The 27,323-nt window shown below is 36.0% G+C and overlaps 1 protein-coding gene across 1 annotated transcript; it reads left to right on the top strand.

The window, feature by feature from the left end:
- Positions 1 to 768: 768 nt before the first annotated feature.
- On the top strand, positions 769 to 24,037 carry LOC144956913 (uncharacterized). The gene is made up of 5 exons (XM_078887740.1): positions 769 to 1,016; positions 11,869 to 12,148; positions 14,366 to 14,529; positions 18,740 to 18,892; positions 20,167 to 24,037. The coding sequence occupies exons 2-5, from the start codon at positions 11,956 to 11,958 to the stop codon at positions 21,379 to 21,381; spliced, it is 1,725 nt and encodes a 574-aa protein (XP_078743866.1). The 5' UTR covers positions 769 to 1,016; positions 11,869 to 11,955; the 3' UTR covers positions 21,382 to 24,037.
- Positions 24,038 to 27,323: the final 3,286 nt, after the last annotated feature.

Here is a 27,323-nt window from a genome sequence, read left to right as displayed (position 1 = left end):
TGATGATAATTAGATGATGGCGAAGATGATTAAATGTAGATAGAGATGATGGCGATGACGCATATTTAAACAACAATTCCAAAGAGAATTTTATTTTAAAATTCTGACAACCACCCACCCACATTCATCTGCTTATTCTTTTCCTTTTCTCTTCTCATCTTGAAATCACAGATCGATTTCACGCGGCTCATGTCACACGAAACTCGAGTTAGTCCAGTCTATCGTCTGCTTGGATTGCGTGATTTGAATCATCTTGCTTACATCGTTTTGGTGTTCCCGTGGTGCATAAATACACCCGATTGAATTGTTAACAGAAACGAAACACTTTACTTGCAATCTCTTTCACTGTATCCAATTTTTGAAAATAACAAACGTAAACAAACATGGGTGTTCATAGCAGAGATATGTCATTCCTAATTATAGGAATAATAATATAATATAATAATTATAATAATATTAATTAAATATGAATTGATCTTAGGTGACACATTATTGTTTGATCCATATTTAAACTTTGAAGATTATTGACCTCAACTCATGAGCGTTGTTGACCTGCGATGTTGTTTAATCAAGAAATTGACTGGTCGGTTAATTGTATAATGTAATTTCTATTTGGATTCTTGTCAAGTTACCTTCAGAACCTAATATATAATATGTTCTTCCTTTCATGTGACAGTGTTAACATGCTCTGTGGTATTTCATGGATTTTGATAAGTTTATAAAGATTAAAATGTGTGAGTATTCCCTGTTTTAAAATAGTAAATTTACGGGTAATTTAGTTGTCCATATTTAAACTTTGAAGATTATTGACCTCAACTCATGAGCGTTGTTGACCTGCGATGTTGTTTAATCAAGAAATTGACTGGTCGGTTAATTGTATAATGTAATTTCTATTTGGATTCTTGTCAAGTTACCTTCAGAACCTAATATATAATATGTTCTTCCTTTCATGTGACAGTGTTAACATGCTCTGTGGTATTTCATGGATTTTGATAAGTTTATAAAGATTAAAATGTGTGAGTATTCCCTGTTTTAAAATAGTAAATTTACGGGTAATTTAGTTGTTTCATTATTTTATATATGCATTTTGATTATTAAATAAAACAGTCCTTTAGAGCCATAAAGCTCATTGGGAAGGATTTCCGTAGTTTCACGGCACCTAAAGAGGGGATTCTTTATAGATAGTATGCGCTTGGCTAAGAAGCTCATAACATTGCCATCCGGAAGTATAACGGACCAACACACAAAACTGTGTGTATCCATGAACGTTTATAGTCGGGTTAATGCAGTTCAGTGAGCATTACTCATAAACGTGGATGGCAAAAAACAATAACAAAGGCCTGAGTGACGTCATCTTCGAACTATCTATATTATCGTGTGTGTGTGTGTGTTGTGTGTGTGTGTGTGTGTGAGGGGGGGGGGAGCGCACCCCCCCCCTCTTTATCCCTGACTTGAGGGAGTCATAAACGACAACCGACTCAGCGAATTGTTTTTGAAATTAAAAAAAATCACGCCACTTATAAAAATGAAACCTATCTAAAATAGTATCAATAAGGCATTGAAATTAAGTTAAATTCCACTTTTGCTAAAAGTGAAAGATTAAGCAATTTAATAAAAAAGTACTGTGGAACTATAGAAATCCTGTCGCTCATGGAGACGGATTTCCTGGTTTCTGTTGCATTAAAAATAAATTAACAATTGTTTTCTACTCTTCGAACAGACAGCTAGGCAATCATGAGTCCCGTGTGGCAATTTTACCCCGATTTCTTCAGCGTTAGGACAGTAAACATTTGTCGCTGTCCTTTGGATAGGACGCAAGCTTATCGCAAAAAATACGTTCCATCAGATCTAATAGACCCAGCCACCCAATCATTGCTGAATGGACAGAAGAAACTTGTACAAAATGCCCACAATATAGACATAACGTTGAAGTGATGACACGCCGCGTCTAATCCTCGGATCTCTTTGGTTGTGAGTTCACAGTGACATACATTTGTGACTCATCATCTCAAGAATAGATCGTATGCGCTTGGCCAAGAGGCTCACAATATTGCCATCCGGAAGTATAACGGACCAACACACAAAACTGTGTGTAACCTTGAACGTTTATAGTCCGGTTAATTCAGTTTAGTGAGAATTACTCATAAACGCGGATGGCAAAAAGCAATAACAAAGACCTGAGTGATGGCAAATTCATACTATCTATAGATAGAATCGAAATTGACGTCACTCAAGCCCTTTATTATTTTTAGCCAGCCATTTTTATGGGTAGTTCTCACTAAATTGTATCGGACTGTAAACGGTCAAGGTTACACACAGATTTGAGTCGTTGGTGCGTTATATATCCGGCTGGCTGAATTTTGTGAGTAAATTACCTAAGCACACAGCATCAATTGATGCTATGCGCTTATCCAAAAAAAAAACACAAAAAAACTCATAACAACCGCCAGCCGGATATAACATACCAACACATGAAAATATGTGTAACCTTAAACTTTATAGTCCGATTGATATAATTTAGTGAGAACTACTCATAAAATGACTGGCTAAAAACAAGAATATAGAGCCGAGTGATGTCGAATTTCGTTCTGTCTATAGATGGAACGAAATTGACATCACTTAACTATTTGTTATTTTTAGACTGCCATTTTAATGAGTACTTGTCACTAAATTATACCCATCAGACGATAGACATTCAAAGCTACACATATTTTTGTGGGCTGGTACGCTATATCCGGCTGGCGGATGCTGTGAGTATTTTAGCTAAACAAATTAACAACATAAAAAAAAGCACATAACAAAACAAAAAACACACAAAAAAATAACCAAAAACAAAAAAACCCAGCAAACAGACAAGCAAATTTTTTGCAATTTCCTTAATAACTTCTTCATTTTTAGGAATAAGTCGTAAAACAATACATGAAATGTAAGTTTGAAATCTCAGCTACAGATTGCTTTTATCTTCGACATAGTCAAAACCAACAAAGAGCTGCCAAGACCGCACCATTTGACGCATCCTGTCGGCAAAAAACTGACATCCTTTTTTCTCTACACCAAGATAGGTTAACAGCTTTCACGGGCCTTTTTCGCTTTCATAGTGGTTTCCTTTGGGATACTCCTTCAATTTATGAAATAAGAAATCTGAAGGTGCCAGGTCGGGACTGTTGAGCGGATGTGGCAAGGTGGAGAAATCCATTTTCCTCAGCGCTGTTTGAGACGTCCGTTGACACGTTCGGAATCGAGCGTTATTGTGTTTCAATGACGTATTTTTCTGGTGTCGCACTTCTTTTCAGTCGGACTCAGTTTCTCCAGCATGACAACATATTGATCGAAAATCTTGTTTTGTCCCTTTCCAAAAATCTGATGTGAAAAACATCGTTAGAGTCCTGGAAAATGAGCAGCACTTATCTAGCCGACGCCCCAACTTTGAACATTTTTTTGACAAGGAGAGTTCTTGTGTTGGTATTCCATTGACTGGCGTTTGCTCTCTGGATCACAATGGTGGATTCATGACTCGTCTTTATTTGCTGAAAAAAGGCACCCCACGTTATTCATGCCAGTTTCTTCTGAAATTCACGTTTCTCTATCTTCTGGGAACCCCCCTCGAGATGGACTTGATAGGTAAGGCTGTGGGCTAGCGTGTTCCACAGGTACTTAGGATATGCTTTTTATGGGAGTAACTTGTCCTCGACTTTGACATTCAATTTCCGAGTGGGTCAGCCGCTATGTAGATGGAACACGGCAGCTACCGTCTTGTGGTGTTTGTCTTCAGGTACAACTCGTCAAAATAGGTCTTGAGTTTGGTCACGCCATTGCCGAGTACGCTCTTGAGATGGTTCCAGTCGCTACTCTTGTTAAACGGGAGCCAATCGTCCGCGTAACCCAACATTGGTGCCAGTACAGATCTGAATATCTGAGAATACCATTTCTTATTTTCTGATTTCAATCGTGATGTTACCCCTAGTATAGAAGAGAGCAACTTCAATGCTTTCTATCTCCTTGTGACCTTCGCAAGTTTCAGCCGATAGGCCTAGTAATGCTTTGATGTACGCAATCTTGGTTCAAAGCCTTTTTCACTATGCCCAGTAAGGGCAATGACCTGTTCTGTTGTCATCTTCCGTACCCGAAACCTGTTTGCTCATGTGGTAGGGTTGAGTCTAGGACCGGTCGATCCCCTTCTATTCAGTGACACATGCTCCATGAGTTTATACGAGCATCTAAGTGAAATGGGTTTTTATCTGCCTGCCTCCTCGCTGGATTGTCTGGCTTCAGAATGGCAACGATCTTAGCGTGCTTTTATACAAGTGTGAGCTTCGCTTTTGCGAGGACGTCAGACATTGCCTCCGCCAACCAGGCCCCATATTGGGTATATGCCATTTATTCCCGCTGCTCTGCCATTCTGGGCATTGCTAACGGCCGCATCTACTTCTCTGGGACTAAACGGTGCGGTTATGTCCGACTCTTTGTCTTGAAGTAGCGAGTCCCAGATCTGACGGTGTTCTTTGCGGGAACCCACGCTCTAAGGCTCAATTCGGGACCTGTTCGCTACGCACTTTTATGTTCTTTGTGTGTGCCTCACACCGTTGAAGCCTTCGCAAAGTTTGGTCGGGATCCAATTTCTTTCGTTTAGATTGGCGACTAGAGTGTTAAGAATCGGATAGAAACAAAAGGGACTATAAGACGATGGTTACTTGACGCCATGGTTATTTTCAGATCGGGAACCCGAGGAACGGCTAATAATAATGTAGTTTGTAATCAGATATAGTAATCATCGGAAAAGTTTGCAAAATATCTGGTCAAATATTATAAATATTTCGCTCGGTTGCCGTATAATTCTTTCACAGCGTTAAGAATTTATATATAAATTAAACGAAATGGATTGTGTTAAAAATAATGAGAGGAACCACAACCTAGTATCGATTCAGTCAAAGTACTCCCACACCTGTTTTATTTGATTACCGGGAGATCGACACACGCAACGTGCTAAAAATTGATGACGTCTGATTCCGGTGGAATCTGAATAAACATATATTTAATCAGACCTACCCTGCCTACTTTTAAAACTTAAACTCGTATTCTTAGGAGAGAAAAAATGTACTCGCTATAATTAACTTTAAAAATAAATAATTCACCCTCACAAGTATCAAATGACACTTCAAAATCCTTAACATTATTTAGTCTGACATCAACTAATATTTTCAATAAGTTTTAATGACTTAGAGATGCTCATGAAGTTCTAAAAGTGGAGTTTAAAAATTCGTTATTCTATGAATTTTTCGTAGCAATAGGCATCCAAGATAACTGCCATGTCTAATCAAAATTATTATACACACAATCTTCACGACTTGTATATAATACGCCATGGAAAATTTGGTGACGATTGGCGCAGTGATTCTGGAGCCTTTGCGTTACTTTAAAATTAAATCTGATTTGCAACATAATATATATATATATTATATATATATATATATATATATATATATATATATATATATATATATATATATAGGGACACTCACATTGTATTATGTCAGGACGATCGTTTCAGTGTTGGTCACACCTCCTCGGCTGGAACTGGAACGGATTTATCGTCAACCGAAGAGGTGTGGCCAACACTGAAACGATCGTCCTGACCAAATACGATGTGAGTGTCCTTATTTATTTTACATGGTCTAATTTATATTATCGAACACTCTAGTATCTACAAGTACCCACCAACACTCATATATATATATATATATATATATATATATATATATATATATATATATTGTAATGAAGAGTGATAAAAAATATAATAATTAATGTTCTCATCAAATAAAAATTATTTTATATCATGGAGCTCCTTATAAATGACATTTTCGAAGCGATTTTGTCATTGTAATAAAAATAATTGTCGAAAAGTTGTAGGAGAATGAGTGATACAAATTTTGTGTTGGTCTCCGCGGATACATTTTAAGAGGGAATACTTAAAGAGTGTTTCGTAGTCGATTTGTCAAAACTGTTGACATTTATCTATAAAGATATCTATAAAGACACCCTTCTTTCTTTTGCATTTTAAAGATGTAAGGGTTATAAATTTTAATTTTTCCTCATATGACATACTTACCATTTCCATAAAGCTTTGGTGATATTTTTTGGACACAATTCTCTAAAACAATTATCTGACGTTTGAATATAGGGCTCCATAATATACAGTTACCATATCTAAGAATGGGTCTGATTACCGATGTGTATGACAAGAGAAACATAGTGACATTCATAATAGAAGAAAAAAACTCCCTCAAGTAATACCATTAATCCTATTTGCCCGATTAGTAAAGTCATGGATATGAGCATCAGAGTTTAATTTTCGATCAAAGATCACACTAATATCTTTCTCTGCATTAGTGACAGATACTCAGTACGAGAACCAACTGTTTTTTTTTCTCTCTATCAATTTGAAAGACAACACATTTTTGACATAAAACCTCAATGACAATCTGTAGACCATAATAATAAGGCATTAAATCATTTTGTCAATTTTGTGAAGAAGAATAGAAGTTGGTATCAGCATAAACGGTCTAAATTTTAAAAAATGGTAGACAGGTGATTATTATTAATTGCGTACCATGTCGGTTGCAATGAAGATACACATCTCAAACTTGCAATAAATAAATTTGAATGATATGGTTTTGGAATTGAGACAGTTATGGAACATTTTCCAGATACGCCTTATTTGCACCAGGAGTTGTTTTCGAAAGCTGTTTGAATGACATATTTTACTCTCCACTGATAGTTTTCTCTAAAATTCTTTCACAGGTTGCTAAGCACTAGTATATGTAGCATTTCTGGATTCATATCTGTCATGGTTCTCTACAGATTTATCATTTAGATGTGTATTGAATAATTGGCGTTTGATGTTGTTGTTTTTGTTGTTGATATTATTCATCCATAACTGTTTATTTGGCCCATGATCTCGATACTCATAAAGAATCAATATTTTTAAAGATGTTTTTAAAGAATGCCCAAAGTAGCATTTACATTCATGTCAATACAGGTCAATACACAATCTACTTCTTTTGATTCATTTCTTAATTTTGGTCAAATCACTTTTAGTAAGTTGTACCTGTTTTCACTGTCTTTCTTTGCAGAGGATTCACACATTTTTAGTATGGCATGATTGTTCTTACCCTGTGCTCAAAGTAATACTATGCTGCCTTAAGCGGTAATGAACAAAAATAAATAATATAACAGCTTTAAAAAATGACAAAACACCAACAAACAAAACAATAAAGAAAAAAGACCCGGAACGTTTCAGGCTCAAAACCCTTCTTCAGCCAATAACCAGATAATGAAAACGTAGATATATCCTTTAAAATCTAGACAAGCGACAGAGGAATATTTGGTCGTCCTGTCCGCAAGTAAACAGATCTTGAAATGTCTGTCTGTCTGTCTGTCTGGATTATTTAAGTGCTTTTTTGTTTTTGTTATTGGATGAAGAAGGTTTTAGAGCCCGAAATGTTCCATGTTTGGTATTTTGTTCTTTTTCGAAGTTGTTATATTCATTTTTGTTCAGTACTCCCTGTTCATCAGGGCAATGTGCTCAATGTTTTAATATACATAGATTTCACCAGAGAAGAATAACAGGTCTAAAATATTACTATTTTGATTGACTATGTCTAGACAAGCTGTACACAAATGCAGCTTCTACAAGCACCACAAAACATCGATTGAGGATAAATTTGATTTGGGAGAAGTTGAAGTCCTCAGTTATTAATATCAAGTCAAAATTGGTATGTTCTGTTACCAGAAAATGTGCCCTTAATTTAGTTATAAAATGTACTTTGCACTTTGTAAAAAAAAAAAAAAAAAAAAAAAAAAAAAAAAGAAGAGAGAGAGAGAGAGAGAGAGAGAGAGAGAGAGAGAGAGAGAGAGAGAGAGAGAGAGAGAGAAATAAAGAGGGGAAAGAAACACACACACACATACACACACACACAGAGAGAGAGAGAGAGAGAGAGAGAGAGAGAGAGAGAGAGAAGGAGAGAGAAATAAAGAGAGAAAAGAAACACACACACACACACACACACACAGAGAGAGAGAGAGAGAGAGAGAGAGAGAGAGAGAGAGAGAGAGAGAGAGAGAGAGAGGTGACAACACTTAGCTTTGATGAAATAGAACCGAATGTTTTTTTATAGACAAGTAAACCATAAAAGCTAATAAATGAAATTCTTATTAGATCACGTGGTTAACTTCATGTTGTCCCGTGGCTAAAAGACTGTCTTCCCCTTTACGCTCGATCGACAATAACTGGACAGGGTGGAACTTTCCCCGCCATCGGGTATTTTATGAAGAAAGAAAAAACACTTTTAGAAAACTCTGTATTCTTGTAGAATATGTTGTAAATATATTTCATTTGCCAATTGTTTTATTGTAAGATCTTGACTCTTACCTCGGAAATTTTTATGGAACTCCCAATATTAGCGCGACCTTGGTAGTGTTGGCATTGTGAATACTTCGTAAATTCAAACATAGGAGTGCAAGAATGATGTGATACCTATACGTTTAATAATAGAGCTTTTATATAGCGCAATATCCACTAAATGTGCTCAAAGCGCTTTACAAGGGGTCCCTGGTCAACAGCAACATTTAACATGTAGGACGGGACATGCCGCCTTTTAGGCGATATTACAATTTTTTGGACGAAGACAACGCTGTTAACGGCCAGGTACTCATTTTACACCTGAGTACGGTGAGAGAATGTGAGTAAAGAGTCTTTTCCAAGGACTCAACTATGCGCTGAGCGAGGCTCGAACCCAGGACCTTCTGATCCGAAAGCGAGTGTCATACCACTAGACCACATAGTCGCACAAACATATACGTTTGGTGGCCCAAATTGTTATTGATTCGTTGTTGTAATGGAAATACTCTCAAACCAACCCCAAATATTCTTCATTACACCTTTATAAAACAAGCCCCATAAACATATTTTTTTCTCTGATTGAAAGAATTTTATCAAACAATTTTTGTTGTTGGAGGATTTGGCCTTTAACAATTTTGTAAGGTAAATATTATGCGTGAAATCTATTTTTGGACACCATGTTACTTTCGTTGGAAATAGTTCTTTGAGCAAATTTAATTAATTAAATATGTACAAGCCATTAGCCTGAATCTATGTGCACTAGTTTGCAGGTCTGATAACTCAAATTGTTATGGTCTCATTGTTGTAATGGGAATCTCTCAAACCAAAGCATAATATTCTCCATTACAACAACATTAAAACAAGCCCATAATCGCGTTCGGTCATCAGACTTGCAAATATGTACTCGTAGGCTTGAATTAATCCGACAATGCGTTACATTTACATTTCGAGAAAAAGGGTGATCTTGTCTTTATTTAGTCAATATGTTGAAGTCGTTTACACAAGCATAAGGCAGCTGCTCTGAATTTAGAGATGCTTTTGATGGATTCCTGCTAGTTTTTCGTACAATCACATGAGTGTTTTATAAGATTCATGTCGCAGCTTTCTAAAGACAATAGTGGCCTTCATAAATAGTTTTTCGTGACGAGAGAGCAAAAGCTACAAAACCACCCATTGACTTTCACAATGTGCCCACTCGTCTCAAAACGGTATTATATCGGGATGTGTCAGATCCCAAAAAGTGAATTTAGAATTGGAAGGATTAGCAAAAAAAATAAAATAAAAAGAATGTTTTTATTTCGCAATCGAAGAAATTACATTTATTCTACACCATAACGAATTAAAATCAACCCAAAGTTGCGTACATGTGGCTATAAATTCACTTTCCTGCACCTAGTTCATTCTGATATTATACCGCCTTTAGACGGAGGGTCACCAATATCAAACACTTTGTGTACTGGCACAATTTGATAAGCAAAGGCATGAATCCAATCAAATACCTATAGGGTAGTAATAAACAACAATTTAGTTTGAAGAAGTTTATACAAGCTAATATGCAATGAATGAATCAAAAACAACTTGTTAAGGCTTACAACAACGATTCTTGCGGATGCAAAGCCGAACAATTGAGGTACAATTTTAACTCTTTTTTTAAAAAGCATAACTAACGCCATTCACATTTGTATAACTTTCCTTTAATGAAAATGAGATATTTTTAAAAAAATTTTTTGTTTTTAACTAGAATATTAGTGGAGAATCCTCATGATTTGCTGAGAAATAAAGGCTATTATGAACTGGCATTCATTTATTTTCATTAATGTACTACTGTATTGTGGAAATGAATGTAGATCGAAACGCATATTTGGCTCATCAATGATAACATCGGTCCGATAATAAAGTCTGTAGGTGCGCACAAATGAATCTGGCATTAGGATAGCCAGAGGCGTTTCCCAAAGTCTAGGTAAAATTAAGGACCGATAAATGTACCCTAGAGGATATTCTAAATAACCATTTGAGTCAACAGGTGATAGAATTACCTTTAATCTTAAAAAGTTTTGAAAGTTACTCTTATATCAATCTGTAAAAATAGTTTTATAATTTTTAGATTTGCCAGTAATCGTTGTGGCATGGCAACAATTTAACACAGACTGTACGGAAAATGTAAATTCCCCAACCCTATTTTTTAAATGTAGAATAGATTTACTTTCAATCTTTTTTATAACAATGCCCAACAATGAACAGGGCCTATTTCGCCACCTTGTGTAAAACAGTCTCCAATTATTTGAGCCACATTTCCGAACTAATCTCTTCTTTAGCTTCTTTTTCTTTTCACATTCTTGCAAAGTACCTAGATGGGTCTTTCTGAAAATTAGAAATAATCGATTTCTCCTTTTTATTTTATTTTATTTTATTATTTTATTTATTTATTTATTATTATTTTTTTTTGGTGGGGGTCTGTCTAGACTTTCAATTGTATTTTTAGAATCACGTTTGTACCCTGACGACGGCCAAAATGCCAAGATGGAGGGGGGGGGGGAGGGGGTAGGTTTCTTTAACCTTACATTTTTCACCTCCTTGATAAGCATAAGGCCTGGACGTTTCCTTTATATTTTCTCTTATCTAAGTTACTATTCTAGCAATATGCCAAGAGTGTCGTCAGGCTTCATTCTTTTCTATGTCAACCACCCCCCCCCCCTTTATTTCTCTCTATATACAACTCACATAATGTATTATTCCTATCATATTGGCATATTTCTGTACTTTTAATTCTACATTTTTATTTTCAATGAATATATCTATGCAAGACATCTTTATATGCAGACGATTTACTTCAATCCTGAAATTTAACGATTGCCATTCGAATATTCTCCATATAGCATTTGGAAAGACAAGTCCTAAGGTTGATTCTAATACCAACCATGCTCTTACGGTATTCCATTTAATTGGGTTTCTTTACAAGAAGTGTTTGGTGTCACGTGGAACTGACAAAGACGTTCACAAATAAATTAAAAAAAGCTGTAATTGGTTTATATGGCCCTTTACCGGTATCACCCCAAAATTCCTTTCATTGGCCGGTTTAGGAAAGATATTGCAAACTATTAATGAGACATGTGGTTGGCATATAATTCCTGTTTGTTAATTTCTCTTTGCCAACCGGGGCACTGTACATTCTGAGCGCTCTCTCTCTCTCTCTCTCTCTCTCTCTCTCTCTCTCTCTCTCTCTCTCTCTCTCTAACATAATTCGCATTATGTGTCGATAGATAAACGCTATATTGTTATTTTGTTTTACCAGCCACAACAGATAAGCAATTGACCAAACTTCATGTTGTAATACTTACTTTTTAAAACATTTCAAACATAAACTCTCTTTTTCATTTTCAAAGCGCGATGTTACAAATCATATCAGTTTATTCAGAGCGAGTGACCAATACAGTCTTTATTTAATCAAACTTGCATATTTTCCACAGTTTTGCCGATTAATGATTAGCAACTCCAACTAAAACCTCGAGAAGTTGCCGTCTCTCATCACTTGTTCACTCATCTTAACTATTGCCATGGAAGGAGAAAATAAGACTATTGCAGCCCTGGGCGACAACTTCTTCTGCAGCAACAAAACAGCAGACAGGCGAGACATTAATGAGACCTTTTCAATGGCTCCTCAACCATTTTCACATCCGTTTTCAGATCCAGTCAGCAGGGCTATACTCATCGTTAGCTATTCCGTCGTTTTCCTTGCTTGTATAATAGGTAAGCAAAACTTTATTTCTAACAAGAGGGTAAATTAAAAGACTGCCATTTAGCACTTAATATTTGAAAGATTGGTTTGAAACAGTGCCAGACAAAGAAGAATGATCAATACAAGAAATTATTTTTTTAAAAATCAGCCTGCCCCAACTGGGGATGGAACCTCAAACCTCCTGGAAAAAGAGGGAAAGATTGTTTTTGCAACCAAGGTCGCATTAAAAGAGTTGGGAAAAGGTACCTACCGGACTGCTGGTTGCGTCGGTGGCAGATAACAATATGACAACTCTAGTGACTAGTGATGTTGAGTAGTAACATAATATAGGTATTTTGGTTCAGAATTTTATAGTGTGTATTTTGTGGTTTTAAAGATATAACCAAACAAACGTTATTTATGGAAAAGGTCTAGACGAGTCGCATATCAGTGGAACTTTTCTTTGTACTCTTGATTTTTACCATACAAAACCTGTCATCATCTATTGGCATGCACTCATCACAACCGATTTGCAATTGGTTGATTCTGCTGAATCGAATGCTGAATGGGTTAATCCCGAGGAAAGTTAATATTATTACACATTGTCATTCATCCAGTCACTGGTCAAGATCACAATTGTTTGACTTTTATTAAAATTGCGACTTTAATCATTTGGACATATCTTTTTGCCATCTTTTTTCATTCTTTAATTACAAATCAGCCAACCAATCATTCAATCAACCAGTCAATCAATAAATCAATAAATGAAATTATCTATCTTCCAATAATTTTTTTTTCTGACAAAGTCGTAAATTTAGTCTCAAATCTTCTTCATTCATTTCCCTACCTGTACTCCATTCCTATATTGCAATCGCTTCCAAACCTCTCCTTTCTATGTTTACAAAAATATCCTCGGGGCATGCTGTCGGAATTTTATGCAATTTCTCCATCAATCGTTCTAAATGTAGGGATTAGACAATCTAAACAGAGTTGTAAACTCTATTTTGAGACAGGTAAAACAAAAGTTTGGTAATGCACATTAGCAAAATTAATTTTTTTTTTAAATCTCGTGTTATTCTGTAAAACTAAAGGAGTCGAAGAATTAGATAAGCTTTGTGCACTGTTAATCTAAGCGACCCGAGCTCGAGCCCCACTCAACATATTTTTAGAGAATTATTACTAAGCTCCATTATGCTCAATTGGAATAAATGTAGTTTTAAAAAAATGTTCATAGCATACGTTTGTTTGATTGAATAAACAGTCCGTCAAAGAATGCCAAGGCGATAGCATCTTATAAATCCGCGCTAAAGGGCTAAACTTTATTAAATAGTTAATTAATAACCACTTGTATCGATCTGGTATTTTGTTAGAATAGTTCTGACCATTGACAGTGAATTAAAAATTTAGATCATAACATTTGGATTAATTGCATGTTTCTCCTTCATAAGTTAACAGGTACGTATAAAAAAGCTGTCATAACAATCAGCCCACGTGATTTTGTGTTTACAAAATTTTGTCATTAGTCTCACACCAAGTACATTAAATTGGACGAAACCTTTACGCCTATGTCTCCATAATATAATTTACCCGCGACAAGGAAAGTAGCGAGACATAGCAATACGACAATCAGGATAGATCGATTGACATTCAAGCCCCCCGGCTTTCTTTGGAAGAGAGAAATTTTACCCATACACTTCTATAGCAACAAATATACAACAATCGATATTCATTGGAGTCAAAGTATCCTTCTCGTAAAGTTAAACTTACTGAGGATCTGGAAGTAATAAAATATGAATAAAATATAAACATTTTTAAAGAGCCTTTCCAATGCACTTCGTAATGTCTCATTTATTCCCCCAGCAGTCCCGATGGAACCATATTATTTCAATAAGTATCAGTCGTCTGTAACGAGTACTTTTATTTAGTACTACGAGTACTAGAACTCTTACAAACCCGTCACTTGCTATAGCCAGTTGCTCATTCACACATGAGTCGAGCAGGGTAATGTTTGTGAAGTGCCTAACCTAAGGACATAACGTTGGGACCAGAATTTCCCACGAGCCCACCTGTTTCTGACTAAGCTTAAACTTGCTTGACTTTTGTGACAAAACGAGACACCGAACAGAGGCAAAATAATACTGGGAGGCGATGCTTGTATAAAAAAATATATATAATGCTTTCAATTATGAAGGCAAATTCAAAATTACTGCAATTTCATGAAATAGGGTTTTCCGGTTATCTGTCCTCAGGGAATGTTCTTGTCCTCTTTGTTATCACAAGAAATAGGCGGATGCGTACACGCACCAACGTGTTCCTGGCCAATCTTGCAATTGCTGACTTGTGCGTTGGGATTGTCTGCATATTTCCCAACATGCTCAAGTACCTTTTCCTGAATAAATGGTTCCTCGGCAAAGTAAGTTATGACCTTTGATTACCATATATTATTGCAAATGATGAACGTTGATACTAATGATTGCATAATCATATGTAAAAGCAAGTTCACACTTATTCCCTCCTTTATATCCTTTGACACAGTCCAATCATCACGTTTTGTTATATACCGTTTGAAATGGTTATTAATTGTAAATTTAATTAAAGTTATTATTTTCATATCTTTACATTCAATAAAAAGATGCAATGCTTAAAATTTGTAACAGAGAAATTTCGACTTTGCAAAATATGCGCAGGTAAGAATTTGAGGGAAAGCAATGGCCAAGGAAACTGACTGCACTTAAATGAAAGATTTTACACCAATGTGCAAATTCAAGAACCTTATTGATACAAACGTGAGTTCACGTGGTTTGATAAATAACATATCTGCAATATCAGTTGTTTTCCTTTAATATCACGGGTAGACTGTGTTGAGGATCGTGCCTGTTTTATTGGATATGTATGGGCTGCGGTTTCTGTTGCATAATTTTCACTCAGGCTTATTATGTCACGAAAGGTTATATACAAATTAACCAGAAACAGGCCGAACCAAAGACAAATGAAAAACGCGTCTTCCAAAGAAAACAACCATAGCAGATGCCGGTATTGTGCAACAGCACCAAAAAAGTCCTTTTAAACCAGTTGTTTCAACAGCTAGAGAGACTGAAATCAATATGTTCATCAGGAGACGCCGGTTGTTATCTGTTGGAATAAAAGCACTGATAGTAGCGCAAGATCTTTATTGGCCGATTTGCACGGAACGGACCGTTTCAAATGGGGACATTACAACTTTTGTGATCCCAGGAACAATGAGCAAATGTTTTGTGCACCGACAATTCAAAATTCGAGACTGATTCTGCTGATAGACGAGACATTTGTTACAGGAAAAACGGCAAGAAATATAATTTAGATCAGAAACAGGGGATGTGTTTCTTTGTATGTAGTTTGGGGAGGGATCATGGTAGGCCAAAAATTTCTTTGTGAGAATAGATGGCACATTGTCATCATACCAATTACATCGGGGATATATCAGGAACACTCTGTTCAATTTTTTCAGAGACCGTGAAATCGCAACAGTTTTTATGCATGGCTATGACCATCCCACAGGGCTCGGATTACGCATGGTGTTTTAAAAAGAGGACAGTCATTTTAGGCAAGGGTTTGGTCATCAGTCTATCAGCTGAGAACAGGTGGGATATTATGAAGAGCGACGTTCGTCGTCTTGGCCCAATGCAAAATGGAAATGATTTATACCAGCTTCGTCAAGATATCTGAGATAATTATATTGCCGAGTTTATTGAACGATTCACTTTGATCATGGCGAAGGGTTTCCCTGCATCAAGTTAAAGGAGGACACTTTTTTGACATCACTTCTTAAACTTTCGATATCCTTTTTTATACAGGGCAGTGAGATGGACATACTTATGTGAATTGGATATAGAAAAGAAAGAACTTTCCATTGATGTATAACTTAAGATTAATAATTGTTTTGTCGCCATATTAAGAAGGTTCAAATGAGTGTGAACTTACTTTTACACATGGCTGTATAAAAGTCTAAGCAAACTAAAATAGCTTTACAAGCTCATACCTTCTCATCTTGAAGCAAGATAAATCCAATCCTTAAGAAATGATCAGCGTGTATCTTGTTGGTATCACAATTGGCAAAATAACTGGTGGATGGTGGGTGGTACTGGTAGGAGCTGCCGCCCCCTTTGGTCTAATGTATAGTATAATGTCTAATTAAAATGTTCATTTGACACTGGTGATAAGCATGTCATTGCTTCGGATACTTATCGTTTTTTCCCCCACACTGGGATACACGATAATGAGAACAGCTAACAGATTATTAACAATATTCCCCAGAGCTCGTTTCAGATACGCTCTAAATATGAAGACATGTATCTCGAGCCCATCTCAAGCTTAAGATATTATATATATATATATATATATATATATATATATATATATATATATATATATATATATATATATTAGAAACGAATTTAGAGACACAGAAACAAACACTAAAGACGTTTGAACACTAACAGAGAAAAAAACAAAACAAAACAAAAAAATACGCTGACACACATAGAAAAATAGAAAGAAAAAATCTAAATACTTATTTCTAAAAAACAATAAAAATCAGTGTATATTTTTAGCCTACATTGAAAAGCAACACGTAATGCCAAAAACATTAAAGAAATAAATAAAAACCAAACAAAACACAAATAAGACCAAGCCAAACCAAAACAAAACAAAACAAACAAAAAACAAAAACAAACCAAAAACAAAAACAAAAAAAAAATAAAAAAAACAATGACAAGAGAATTTTCAAATGAATCAATACCAGTGTCAGTCGAATTGAGGTGTGTAATTATTTTCATAAATTTATGGACACTGGTTCCTTACGAGACAGACAAACAGACAGACAATTTTATGTAATTGATACTCTTCTGAGAGATTGAAAGGCCGAATTGAGACACAATTACATAATTTAGGATTGTAAGAGAAATAAATAAATTGATAGATCATAAAACTCCAAAATAGATAAGTCATCTAATTAATACATAAAGGAATGAATAGATGAATGAATTGCTGAAAGGAAAATATGTAAAGAAAAAACAACAAACAAACAAAAAGAAGGGGGAAAACACAGCAAAACTGAGAAAAATTGGATGTTTCCAATAATTTGAACATTGCAGATTAGAGTTATGAACGTCCTTGTCTCTAATAAAATTATTTTAAGTTTTCTTGGGTCTTCAATAACAGCTGAATTGTGGGAATATATTCGTCAAAGATTTCTGTGTGATTATATGTCAGCACGTTAAATGTGGATCGATTAAAACTTGAGGAGGGGAATAAGAGATAGATAGATAGATAGATAGATAGATAGAGAGAGAGAGAGAGAGAGAGAGAGAGAGAGAGAGAGAGAGAGAGAGAGAGAGAGAGAGAGAGAAGGAAGGGAGAAGGGGGATGAGAGAAATCGTATTGGACTATAGGGCCGCTATTTATATGCTGTAAAAATTGCATACTGCGCTTTCAATAGGATACAGGATTATCACCATATTCTTTCTGCCAATGATCAGTGGCCTAGGACATCTTATAGATGCCGCTGTCAGTAGCCCATCAATCCAATCTCTGCTGGGTATACAGAAGAAAAGCTATGTATGTTATCCGTGTAGGTAAAATGCCACATTCACCAGCCGAAAATATTGTACTAACATATAAAACTATGCATAGCCTTGAACCTTTATAATCTGATTGGTATTATTTGGTGAGAGATAATAACAAATAATAATAATAATAATAATAATAATAATAATAATAATAATAATAATAATAATAATAATAATAATAATAATAATAATAACAATGCTGAAAACGTATATATGGCGCTATAACTCCGAGACAACAGACTCTAAGCGCTTAAATTACAAATTACTTTGGCTGAAACGTACTCACTCACACACACAAGCACACACACACACACACACACACACACACTCGCATACACACACATACACACAACACAATCCTAACTCCTATCTTGCTTCTCATATCACCTACTAAAATTGAAACATAAGTTTTAAGCGAACGTTTAAAAATAGACAAAGATTCTTTCTCACGAATGCTCTGTGGTAAGGCGTTCCAAACAGAGGGTCCGAAGTGAGAAAAGGATCTCATTCCATCGTTTTTTGCTCAATCCGAGGACAACTAGTTTGGTGAAATCACTAGCCGAACGTAAGGGGTGGTGTTTTGAATATGTTTCAATTAGTTACAAAAGCTAGGAAGGGGCAGCACTTTTAAGACAACGGTACACTAAAACACAAGCTTTGAATTTAATCCATTTCACAATAGGCAGCCAATGCAGGTCATGAAGCAGAGGTCTGGCAGAATCACCTACGCTTCATGAATACTATTCTGGCAGCGCTGTTCTGGACAATCTGAAGACGTCTCAAATTATGTTGCGAAACGCCAAACAACAGAGCATTACATCTTAATCATTAAAATGGCTGTCTAAAAACAATAACAAAGAGTTGAATGACGTTAATTTATTTCCTCCTTTCAGCATAAGAGTGATTTATTTGATTTCATTTTTCTATTCAACAAAATAAGAAATGGTTATTATTGCATTCTATCAAATAATGATAAAATTTCTCTTTTCTCCCCTTTTTTCATTTTTTTTTTACAAGGTAATTTGCAAGGTGTTCCAGTTTGTAAAGAGCATGAACATAACGGCCTCAATGTTGTTACTAGAAGTGGTTGCCATAGAGAGGTACATTGCCATCAACCACCCTCTGAAGGCGAGGCGTGTTTTTACAAGAAAAAATATGTATTTTGCGCAGGTTTGTAGTGTTTTAAAACTGAATCGTTATCTAAAGTTAGTTTCTTATCGAATGCCAGAAAGAGACTTAGAATTAAAAATGTAGTCCTATATAGAGCAGTTTCACGGAATCACGATGCCTAACATGCCTAACATAAATAAATTTTCTAATTTACATACTCTGCTGGCCATGTTATGAAACAAAATGTTTATTCTATTTATTACAAGTCGCCTTTTTATGCGTTCTCATTATAGATGGTATTCGCTTGGCTAAGAAGCTCACAAGATTGCCATCCGGAAATATAGTGGACCAACACACAAAACTGTGTGTAACCCTAAACGTTTATAGTCTGGTTAATACAGTTTAGTGAGAATTACTCATAAACGCGGATAGCAAAAAGCAATAACAAAGACCTGAGTGACGTCAACTTCATACTATATATTATACTATCCATTGTACAATATCCCTGACTGCCTGTAGTCAAATATATCAATTTACTTTTGAATCGAGAGGGATATGTCTGTAATGTGTTTTGTCACCTATTTGGTCACTGGCCACGCTCAACATCGCTTGTTTTATTATAAAGCGAGGGGCAGTACAGTTGAGCGACCAACGCCACAAAGATGGAATGAAAAACTATGAATGTTATGGCACAATATCCGATTTTCATCACGTAGTGGTAGTGGTGGTAGTGGTAGTGGTAATGGTTGTAGTAGTAGTTGCAGCAGTAGCAGTAGTAGTAGTAGTAGTAGTAGTAGTAGTAGTTGATGTTGTTGTAGTTGATGTTGTAGTAGTAGTAGTAGTAGTAGTAGTAGTAGTAGTAGGGTAGTAGTAGTAGTAGTAATTGTGGTAGTTGTGGTGGTAGAAGTAGTAGTAGTAGTGGTAGTTCTTGTCGTTGTAGTAGTAGTAGTAGTAGTAGTAGTAGTAGTAGTAGTAGTAGTAGTAGTAGTAGTAGTTCTTGTCGTTGTAGTAGTCGAAGTTGTAGTAGTAGTAGTAGTAGTAGTAGTAGTAGTAGTAGTAGTGGTAGTAGTAGTAGTAGTAGTAATAGTAGTAGTAGATGATAATGATAAATAAAAGAAGAGGAGGAGGAGGAGTAGGAAAAAAGAATAAGAATAAAGAAGAAGGGGCATAGAGGAGGCAGAGGATGAGAAAGAGGAGAAGCTGAAATGTTCTTCTTCTTCCTCCATTCCGGGAATAATTGCTTTTCTTTCATTTTATTTTTTCAAGGCCTGTTTTTGCGTTCGAAGAATTTAGAGCTGATTGAGATTCGATGTTTTTTCTCCTTTGTCCCACAGTTTACAGTGTGGATTGTGTCCTCCATCTACAACGTCCCTGTTTTGATCATGTATGACCTCCACGAATTTTGTCCTCAAGAAGACAACACTTACGCATTTTCATTCTGTTATCCTGACGATAAATTCCAGCTGCCCCAAAACACACTGGCTATCTACGACACTATCACATTCGTGATATGGTACCTGCTGCCTCTTTTGGTAATGACTGTTCTGTACGCCAGTATGGCTAAAACATTAAGGAGAAGCACCCTCACAAACTACATTGAGACATCTTTGAGCAACAATAGACAAGTCCCTGCTTCTCTTTCCTTATCACCACAAGCCAGGACAACCACTGAGCCTTTGGGGAAAAATGAATTAACGACATTGACTTTAAGAGCAACCACCAAGTCTAGATTGGATCAGACTTCAATCTCATCTGCGACAACCTTCGAAAGTTCTCCTTCGAAACAGTCAAGGCTTCCTACTGAACTCGAACTTTTTAAAATATATGATCAATATTCATTGACGAAAAATAAAACGGATCAAACAATACAATTACAACACAGGAACATCCATAAGATAATGGACTCAAAACCCGGAGACCAGGAACTAACAAAATATCCTTTGGCTTCTTCCAGTTCAAGCAGCTCTGAGGATGACCCTTTTATCTGCAACCACAAAGATGGACAGTTGAAAGAAAACATGTTCAAAACAACTCAAAATGGAGAATCGGAGAAAGTTAATCCGTTGGATAAGCTATTGAACACAAGCGGTAGAAGTTCCCCACTAACACCTTTATCGATGCGTAATACACACAATAGCACGAGCAGTTGTGGCAGCCTTTCAGGAGCAACAACATCGAACAGAAATTGTAGATACCGCCTGACATCAAAGCGTGCATCTCGACGTCGAGTCATTCGACTCCTTATTATCGTTTTGACGTCGTTCGCTCTCCTTGTTTTACCACATCACGTTATATTACTGGTGACTACTTTCCAGCAAAGCCTTGGATTTGGAAGTTTTACTGGTCCCCTCTGTGACCTTGCTATGTTTCTCAACTCAGCGCTCAATCCTGTTCTCTACAATTTGTTTTCTCAAAGTTTCCGACGAAATTTAAAACAGGCTATCCGTTGCTGCAAGTGTAATAATCGATCATTGATTAGAAAACCTAAAGCAATGCATCAACCTGTCAAACGTGTTGTTAATATTGCAGACACTCGTGCATTGAAATGAAAAGAGTGAAATCGAATGAATGAAATGAACGCCGTCGGGGATGGCGGGTGATCAAAATCTGTAAAACTGTTTGGAAACTGGGAATTTGAAATAAAAAACAATGTCTAAGAATGAAGTTAGACAGATAATCTCTTCAACTAAAGCCGTGTGAAATATTGTGAAAGCCCGCTTCCTCAATCAGTTATGCACATCTGACAACCGAACGAGCGACTCCGATTTGATCGGCCTTCTGACGTTTTTTTAAAAACCTCACTGAGCACTCAGTCCTGTGGCAAAGTAGTCTTTTGGAGTACTCGCCAAATTTAGAGAACAATAATTCTCTGTGATGGTCTCTCCATCGCGATTTCCAGACGTACCAACATTGACACTCCTGTCTATTCCTATATATCAGTTATCATCCATTTTTTGTCTAATGACAGTATTCTCACCACGGATGCTCTTGCTCATCCCATCGTAACGAGGAACGCAATACATGAAAACTCTTTCTTTCCTGATGTTTTTATTTGTTCTATACCAAGTGTTCGCGCCTCGCAGAGATTTTCTGTAGCATATACTTCCAAATATTTTTGTACATGTTTCCTTGAATATAATGAGCGCCCAAGGCTAAAAAAACACATAAGAAATTATAGAATGAAAGATCTTCATGAACTTGTCTGTAATCCAAGGCTGAACCTGGTCTTCCATATGCCATTCTGGCCATCGGTGTCGATACGGTTACAAATATAATTCCCATCTGGATCTAGATCTACTATTTCACAGATATATTCTTATTTAACACGAAATGATTTTTGGGGAGCTTTTTAGGCAATGTTAAAATTTCAAACAATAGTAGATGAAAATTGGTTAGGTCAGTTTTCTGATTTAACAATTACTTAGACCAACTCAAATAGAGACACTCAATTTAAATCAAGAGGAAACATTTATGTAGAATGGCTGTAATAATAAAATACAAATAGACGTTTTGTAAAGTTCTTCGAACCTATAAAAATCACGAAGTGAGAACAAGATAACATTATCATTCAAGAATCGAAGAATGACATTGTTAAAAATTGACATCAGAGAGCAATCCCTTTAGCGTAATGATTAAACTCTTAGACTGGTAATTTAGATGACCCGGATTTGAGTCTTACCATGATCTCCCCACCCCACTCCCCTTGTAATCCAATATACTTGTCATTATTAACATCAGTATTTGTATGCCACAAGTAATTAATTATAATTTTTCTTTAATTCAATCTTTCTTTTAAAAAGATAATTATAATGTTGCCAAATTGTCACTGGGCCATTTGGGTCACATTGCCCAAATAATACCGTGGCTGTTTGGGGAAAATTACCCAACAAATCGCTCCCTACTAAATAGTACACCAAGATGCTTGAAGTTTTGTACTGTCTCTGATGTATCTTCCTCTTTTACAATATCTGTGTTTGCTGTTGTGTTGCTCTTTATTGTGTTGTTTTTATTCTCCATGCTTATTTGCTTACTTTAATCATTATATTGTGCCGTTATGCAGCTTGCCAGTCTTTAATTAGAGCTCCTCATCCGCAAATTTTATGTTTCATACTCGTTTTAAAAATGCGTGGAGTAGGATCTAATGTTGATAATGACAGGAAATAAACAGTCGGGTCCTGGGTTCAACTCCCAAATACCGCAAAAGTTTTTATCCTCTATTGTCTTCTGGCATTTCTCAACATATAATCGTCTGCCGTGGATAAATTCTTTTGTAAGGTGGTTCTCAAAGTATGTTGAAACGAGTTGGAGAGAAATGGAACCTTGTCTGACTCCGACATTTGTTTTGAAATATTCAATAAATTCATTGTTGATCGGGATTGCATTGCCTGAATCTGTGTAAAGTGATACAATTATCAGAACTATAAATTCTTCTAAACCAAATTTCGTTGGCACATTCTTCATGCCAAACTCGCCAAAATCTATCCTAAAACCGAACACGTTGAGGAACAAATTAAAATAATGCTGGAAATAGCAGCCTGCCAAATCAGGCAATTAAATATTTGTCTCGAAGTGCTTCTTTTTCTTTTTTTTTTTACATAAACCTGCCTTCTCTTATGATCTTTACCAATCGGCTGAGGTACAGAATTAATTTTGCCATGTGACTTATCAAACTGCCTGTTCAGTAATTATTGTATTGTTCAAGTTTGACCTTTTTGAGTTGGCATTGTCAGGTCATGTTAATTTTTTTGTGTTAAATCATCTGCCAGTCTTATGGAGCGCTTTTACCAAATTCTTTACGTCCATATAAAGATACCTCTATTCTGATAGTATGCTGTCATCTCCAGGAGAACTACCTGACTCCAGTACACAACACAAATTGCCATTTCAAGCTCATGTTTCATGATTGGTTGGTTTAAAATTTCGGTTTCACGTTTGATGATAATACAATGATATCCTATGGATGTATATGATATCTGTTTTTAGTGATAAGGGGATGTATTATAGTTATCATAACAATGAGTAGATCCACAACAGAATAATCAATGACTTTTTTTTTTACATTCAAGAAATTCTACATGACCTCATTGTGTGTTGCTTGTTCATCCCGTCCAATTGTGGCCATGGGCAGACAAGCTCTTGTTTGTTTACAATGTTTTTGTTGATTCAACATAGGAAATAAAATTTGTGCCATTTATGTCGTCAAAAGAGATTTGTGTTAATGGTTTTGTGTAAATATTCCAAAATATTGTTTGCTGGTCTTCATGAATATTAACAAAATAACAAGAGCAGCCAACAATTTAATTTAATGGAAGGGTTTAGAGGTTTTGGTCACATTTAATATAAATGAATCTGTTGGGCATAAAGCCCTTGACATAACGCCATATCCGATCCGAAAATAGTGTCAGGAAGTCTCACATTTTTCTCTCTCTAGAAGTAATTTGTGATATTGTTTTGTTTTTTTCAAAACTTGTTTTCATCATACTAAAGGGATTTTTTTTCTTTAGGGTTTATTCCAAGAGAATACTGGAATTATCAAAACATAAACCGCAATGCGGCGCCACAAAGTTGCGACTTGGTCAAGGTCACACAAGACTGCGGGAGAATTGAACACGGTACCTTCTGGATAGAAAGTAAAAATCATGCACTGTGCCACGCCCACACAACTGTCAGATAGGCACTTAAAAACATTTTTATTCTAACCCATTCCCAGAAAAATAGATTGGTTAGAAATTGTTCTTAAAAAGCAAAGGGAAAACATCTGACATCATCCTTAAAACAATCTCGATTGGAATTTAAAGAGAACATTCTTAAATGTCCCAGTCATTGCATAATTGATGCAAATTGTGTCCCGAAACAATTCAATATTTTATATCCCTGACAAAAAGATTGATTGAAAGGCATCAAGCAGAGAACTTGGAGACCGAGCAGCAAACATGTCGAGGGTTGGTGATCTCCAGACGATGGCGGCCTCATGAGAAAGAAGACCCCAATAATGATAGATATTTCCTTATGCTCTGAGAATGGTTTGCTTTCCATGGGCCAAGAAATACTTCTATTAGGCCCATTCTTACCGCCCTTTCTGTAATCATCATCCGAACTGATTTATGATTTTTAAATGTTGCAACACCTTTATTTAAAATAAGGAAAATAACATCTCTCCATATTTATATTTGGAGGAATTAGTTTTTTCTACGACTCCATTGATACGATCGTAATGAGTGGTAATCCGCTCTGAGAGGAGGGAATTCTACTTTGGGGTATGGAATGCAATACCGATTCCCTTACGATCTTTTTTTTACTGCCCCCCCCCCCTCCCCATTATATTATTTGCCTCAAAATGTAAATAAAATGTCCTTGTTCTGAAATTAGGACAATTTGCCTTTGACAGGGCGAGTCCTGTCATGGGATGAGGCCTTTTACAGAGAAAGAGACAAGCAGATGGGTATTTTCAGATTTTCTATTTGAAAAACTATTAGAGCACTCTGTTATTAATAGTAAATTGTTGCTATGTGCATGTTTCTAAGGAATATTGTTAGATCTACTGGACCCATATTTATGTAAACGGATTAAATGTAGATCTAGTAAATGACTTCCTAGTCTTAAGCCTGAGTGAAGCAGGTGGCTAAAAAAATAGAATTTTTTGAACGTTTTCTAGTCTTTGACTAGTTAGGTTCTTGCCTAGAGGCAGGCAATGTAATGACGACTAATTCGGCTATTTTGTGCTGGTAACATCAAGCTCTCTAGAACACGATGGCAGGTAAGCTACCAGTCTTCACACTTTCAACGCAAAAGATTCCCAAAGAGGAAATTAGCTGCACATCCGGTATAGATTTATTTCGTTCCGTTTCATATTTGAACTTCCTTTTGCTATAGCCACATGGTGAATAAATTCACGTGATATTGACTGTCGACTGTCAATTCTACATTTAGGTCAATGAAAATGTAATTGAAACTTGAACAAATTGAACCAAAAACAAACAAACAAAAGAGAAAGTGTGCTGATGAATCACAATTATTTCAGTCAGTTACAACCACTCATTACGATCGTATCAATGGAGTCGTAGAAAAAAAACTAATTCCTCCACAGAATGACTTTCGTCTCCATTATACTTTCTAATCGTCTTTTCTTTTTGTTCTTTGAAGCGAACGCTTCGACTTTGAATCTCTGTTCACTCGCAACTCGGAGGCTGCCCTGTTTGTCACAGACTCCAGGGAACGTTTTCATGAACGCGGACTAGCGCTTAGTCTCTATCTCTGATTTTAAGTCAAGGACTTGAAAAATTCGGATTTCATGTGAGCTGACTAAGCAAGTCCCAGACTAAAATCACGGCACCTTCGGACTAAGTTTGGCCAAGTTTTACTTCACAAGCTTAGACTGAGCCTAGTAACTAGGATGCGTCATAGCGTCAACAAGATAGCAGCTATTTTTAGATAAGAGCTTCGATTCGGAAGGAAAATAAGTGGGTTACGAATGACAGAGGCAAAAAGTGTCCTGTTGCTATTGAAACTGGCTTTAAAAACTATAAGATAATCGCAGATCGTCGAAAGTACACATTAAAAAAAAAACAAACAAACAAACAACTGAATCCAATCGGCTCGTGAGTTGCGAGTGACTGGAGACTCGAAATCAAAGGATGTGCGTCAAAGAACAACAGAAAAAAAAAGAGAAAGATTAGAAAGTATAGTAAAGACAAAAGTTATTCTGCTGGCATTGTAACTGACTGAAATAATGTGATTCATCAGAACACACTTTCTCTTTTGTTTGTTTGTTTTGTTGTTTTTTTTGGGGGGATTTTTTGTTGTTGTTTTTTGTTTGTTTGTTTTTGTTTTGTTGTTGTTGTTGAAATTGTTTGAGTTCTATTGAAACTTCCATGGGCCTAAATATATAATTGACAGTCGACCATCATGGACATCACTGTAGTCTAGCAGTCGATTGTCAGAATTACGTAATTTGACTCATCATGACAAAGTTATATTATGATAAGAACTAAATATTATCTATACCGGATGTGTTGCTAATTTCTCTTTGGAAATCTTTTGCGTTGAAAGTATGAAGGTGGGTATCTTAACTGCCGTCGTGAACTAGAGAGCATGATGTTGCCGGCACAAAATAGCCGAATTAGTCACCGCCCACTTCTAGGCAAGATACTAGCTAATCCGAGACTAGAAAGCGTTCATGAAATTTATTTTAGTCATTTCCTTTGTTTAGGATTAAGACTGGCTAGTCATTTACTAGACTACTCTCGTAACTAAATCTAGTCCTCGTTCATGAAAACGGGTCCAGGTTAGCTCAAGTAGGCTTTATATTATTTCTTTGTATTCCTTTGTTAGACGGTAAATCTGATGAACAAAACGATGTACAATTACAGAAGTTTTATGTTGTCCTGTACATAAGAAATTAAGATAACAGTTTATTTGTTTTACTCTAGAATATTTTGTATACCCCCATTCGTTTCAGCCCTTTAATTTACTCTTCTCATTACTTCAAGTT

This window comes from Berghia stephanieae, chromosome 1 (genome assembly GCF_034508935.2).
Source record: "Berghia stephanieae isolate SIO BIC M18660-M18661 chromosome 1, UCSD_Bste_1.3, whole genome shotgun sequence".
NCBI classification, from domain to species: domain Eukaryota; kingdom Metazoa; phylum Mollusca; class Gastropoda; order Nudibranchia; family Aeolidiidae; genus Berghia; species Berghia stephanieae.
This window is presented reverse-complemented; position numbering and strand designations above follow the sequence as displayed.